Source organism: Salvia splendens, chromosome 10, assembly GCF_004379255.2.
Source record: "Salvia splendens isolate huo1 chromosome 10, SspV2, whole genome shotgun sequence".
In the NCBI taxonomy this organism is placed as follows: domain Eukaryota; kingdom Viridiplantae; phylum Streptophyta; class Magnoliopsida; order Lamiales; family Lamiaceae; genus Salvia; species Salvia splendens.
In genome coordinates, this window is record NC_056041.1 from 12,173,480 (window position 1) to 12,176,638 (window position 3,159).

Consider the following 3,159-nt stretch of genomic DNA (forward strand, 5'->3'; position numbering starts at 1 on the left):
AAAATATTCCTACACAACCAAATATTACTACTACTTAGGTGAACCATAATAAATCATGATTCCAATGCAGCTGGGGTGGCTCATTTTTGTAATAAATATCCCTAACTACTGAGCCAAGACCATACTTCAATTGTCTTGTAGATTCCTTGTCCCTTTCACACTAGGACTTTCTTCACTTGTCAATTGTCATATTAAAATTTTGTAAGTTTGTTAGTTTTCTTAAACTCAATTGGAACACAAGTTCTTGAATTCAAAAGGGTCTAACTCTTAATATTGAATCCTATCTTGTGTAAGTAAGAATCTGATCAATCCACATAAAAGAAGGCAAAGCTTAAACTTGATCACATCAATCCACAATTATAAACATCATTTGGTAAAAATATTGAAACATTCTTGATCAAGCCCTTTTCCTGGTCCGATCCTACGAAATGACCAAGCTAATCCGCGCAGCTCTTGAGTCTTCGTCTTGACCGGCTGTGAAGCTTGGGAGGCGGGGAAGGGGAGAACTCGAATGGCAGTGAAGGGAGCTCCATTTCGCCTTTCAAAACCTTGACAATGTCGCTGATTTCCGGCCTTAACTCGGGCATTTTTTGAAGGCAAGCAAGGGCTAAATTTATGCACAAAGTGGCTTGTTCCTTGCTGTACTCATCTCTCAGCCTTTGATCAACCAGCTCAAGTGTGTTCCCAGAGTGAGCCAAGCTCTTGCACCAGCTGATCAAGTTGGCCTTCTCAAGCTTCATGGGCGAGGACAGCACGTGCAACGGCCTCCTCCCGGAGATTATCACAAGGATCAGCACTCCCAAGCTGTAGATATCAGCCTTCTCCATTAAGTAGCCATAGCCGTTGTACTCTGGCGCCACATAGCACAACGTGCCCCTCATGCTCGTTGTGCTGCTCAGCTCCCGGCTGAAAAGATCCTCGCTCCCCATGGAACGTGGTGGATTCTTTCTCCTCCACCCCTTTCTGAAGCTAAACTCCATGTTCTGATCATCTGCATTGTGATGATGATCATCTCCATTCCTCAACTTTTTCCTATTCTTGAACTTGAAGCATTTCCCTAGTCTCAAATGTGGCACTTTGAACCTACCCCTTCTCCAAACTAGAAGCCTACTTGCCTTCTTAGCTTCATCCATTTCCTCCTCTTTCCACCATTCATGCATCTTCCTATGCTTCCTTCCGCGAGCCCTCCGCCTTTTCGAATCCTCCTTCTCAACACCCTCCCCACTAGATTCAAATGCCGGTTCTTGAACAGAATTCTCACCCACTTCCTCACATTTATACAAATGCTTAGCATGATCCGAGCTAGCTTTCTCTTCGACTGCCCCCTTCTCCTCGTCCCAATCAGTCGAATGGCAAATCTGGCTACCAATCCACTCCATCACATAGTCCTTGCTACAAAACTCACCACTCCCATCCTGCTTCCACCACCAATCCTTCCCCCATTGCTTAGCACCCGCATCTTCTCGACTGCCATTATCTTCACCAACGATAGCAGCATTCGAGTTCAGCTCCTTGCTATGATCCACACTGCTCAACTCATCATCATAAGGCACAAATTTACTCCACTCCACCCCACCATTTTCATTTGCTGATAGCTCCTTCCCCTTCAATTCCCCACCCCCCTTATTCTCACTCCCACAATCAGGGCTAAAGTTGAAATTCAAAGAATTTATAGCTAATCCCATAACATTGTGATAAACCCTACAATTACTCTTGGAAGAGGCAGATGCTTGCAAAGCCAATGCAAAATCCACCTCATCATTCTCATGGCTCTCCACAGGAGTCCCTACATTAGGAGTACTCTCATTCTCCCCACCCCCTCCCACACCGGCATTCGAGTTTCCTGAGAGTTCTTGACTCTTCCACAGATCCTGACTGAACATATCAACACCAATCTCACCCTCACTCTCAACCTTCAACCTAGACAAGCCGAAATCGGAAAGCTTAGCTCTGAACTCAGTGTCAAGCAACACATTGCTTGGCTTCACATCCCCATGTATCACAGCAGGATCACATTCATTATGCAAGAAAGCTAAAGCCTTTGCAACATCATGAATTATACCAAACCTCCTGCCCCAACTCAGTCTCGTATCACCACAGTTAAGGCTGTCTGATTCAGAGAATAACGATTCTTGCAAACTTCTGTTAGGCATATATTCATACACCACGAGCCTCTTCTCTCCCTCCACACAAAAACCCAACAGAGAAACAACAAAAGGGCAGGATTTTATCCCACCAAGAATCTTCAACTCATTCTGAAACTCCTGTTCACATTGAAAAGAGGCTGAATCAAGAAGCTTCACAGCCACCAATTTCCCATCCCTCAAGATTCCTCTGAAAACAGTGCAAGAACCCCCTTTTCCTATGCAGTTGGAGCTACTGAAGCTGTTGGTGGCATTCTTGAGTTCTTTGTAGCTGAATCTTTGGAGCTGCTTCAATGGAGAAGCTCCATCAAATGGGCTGGTTCTTGACCTGTGAACTAAAGTGTACCATAAATAGTAAAGAAAATATAGAATTGCAGAGAGAATGATGAGTGAAGTAGAGATTGTGATTGCAAGAAAAATTATGCTGGTTTTAGGCCTTGGATTTGGTGGGAATGGCTGCCTTGAAGCCATTTTTTTCAGTTCTGGCTTTCACAGAATGTTGAAGAAAACTAAATAAATTTGGTGACGTGCAAGTGCTGGAGTTTGATGACCATAGAATTATGTAGGAGTATATATTAGTACTACTGTAGAGTTTGCTGAAATTATGAAAAAATTGAGTAAATTAGATAATACTGTATAACAGATTTAGGGAGATATGGTTTAACTTAATGTAGATGATTGAGTTGAAATTGGGGAGAGAATTGAAGAAAAAATAAGAGGGAACTTCTTTTTTAGGTCCATGAAACTTTACCAAAATATCATTTTAGGTCCGTTAACTTTGAAAATATCATTTTAGGCCCGTCAACTACAATTTAATATCATTTGAGGTATTTTGAACTTTTTTCGGATGAAAATACCCATAAGACCTTCAAAGGTCAATTTGGACAATTCTTTCGCCACTCATCTTGAGTCAGAGACCTAGAGTCCAACAATTTTTAACGGCAAATTTCTATATATAAATTCACTTTGGATGTTAATTGATCTCCATTCTGAAACTCATACAAATAATACTCCG

The 3,159-nt window shown here is 42.2% G+C and overlaps 1 protein-coding gene across 1 annotated transcript; it reads right to left on the reverse strand.

Moving 5' to 3' along the window:
* Positions 1-225: 225 nt before the first annotated feature.
* LOC121752942 (putative receptor-like protein kinase At1g80870) lies at positions 226-2,799 on the reverse strand. Its single transcript, XM_042148045.1, has one exon. The coding sequence runs from the start codon at positions 2,613-2,615 to the stop codon at positions 438-440; it is 2,178 nt and encodes a 725-aa protein (XP_042003979.1). The 5' UTR covers positions 2,616-2,799; the 3' UTR covers positions 226-437.
* Between the last annotated feature and the right edge of the window lie 360 nt (positions 2,800-3,159).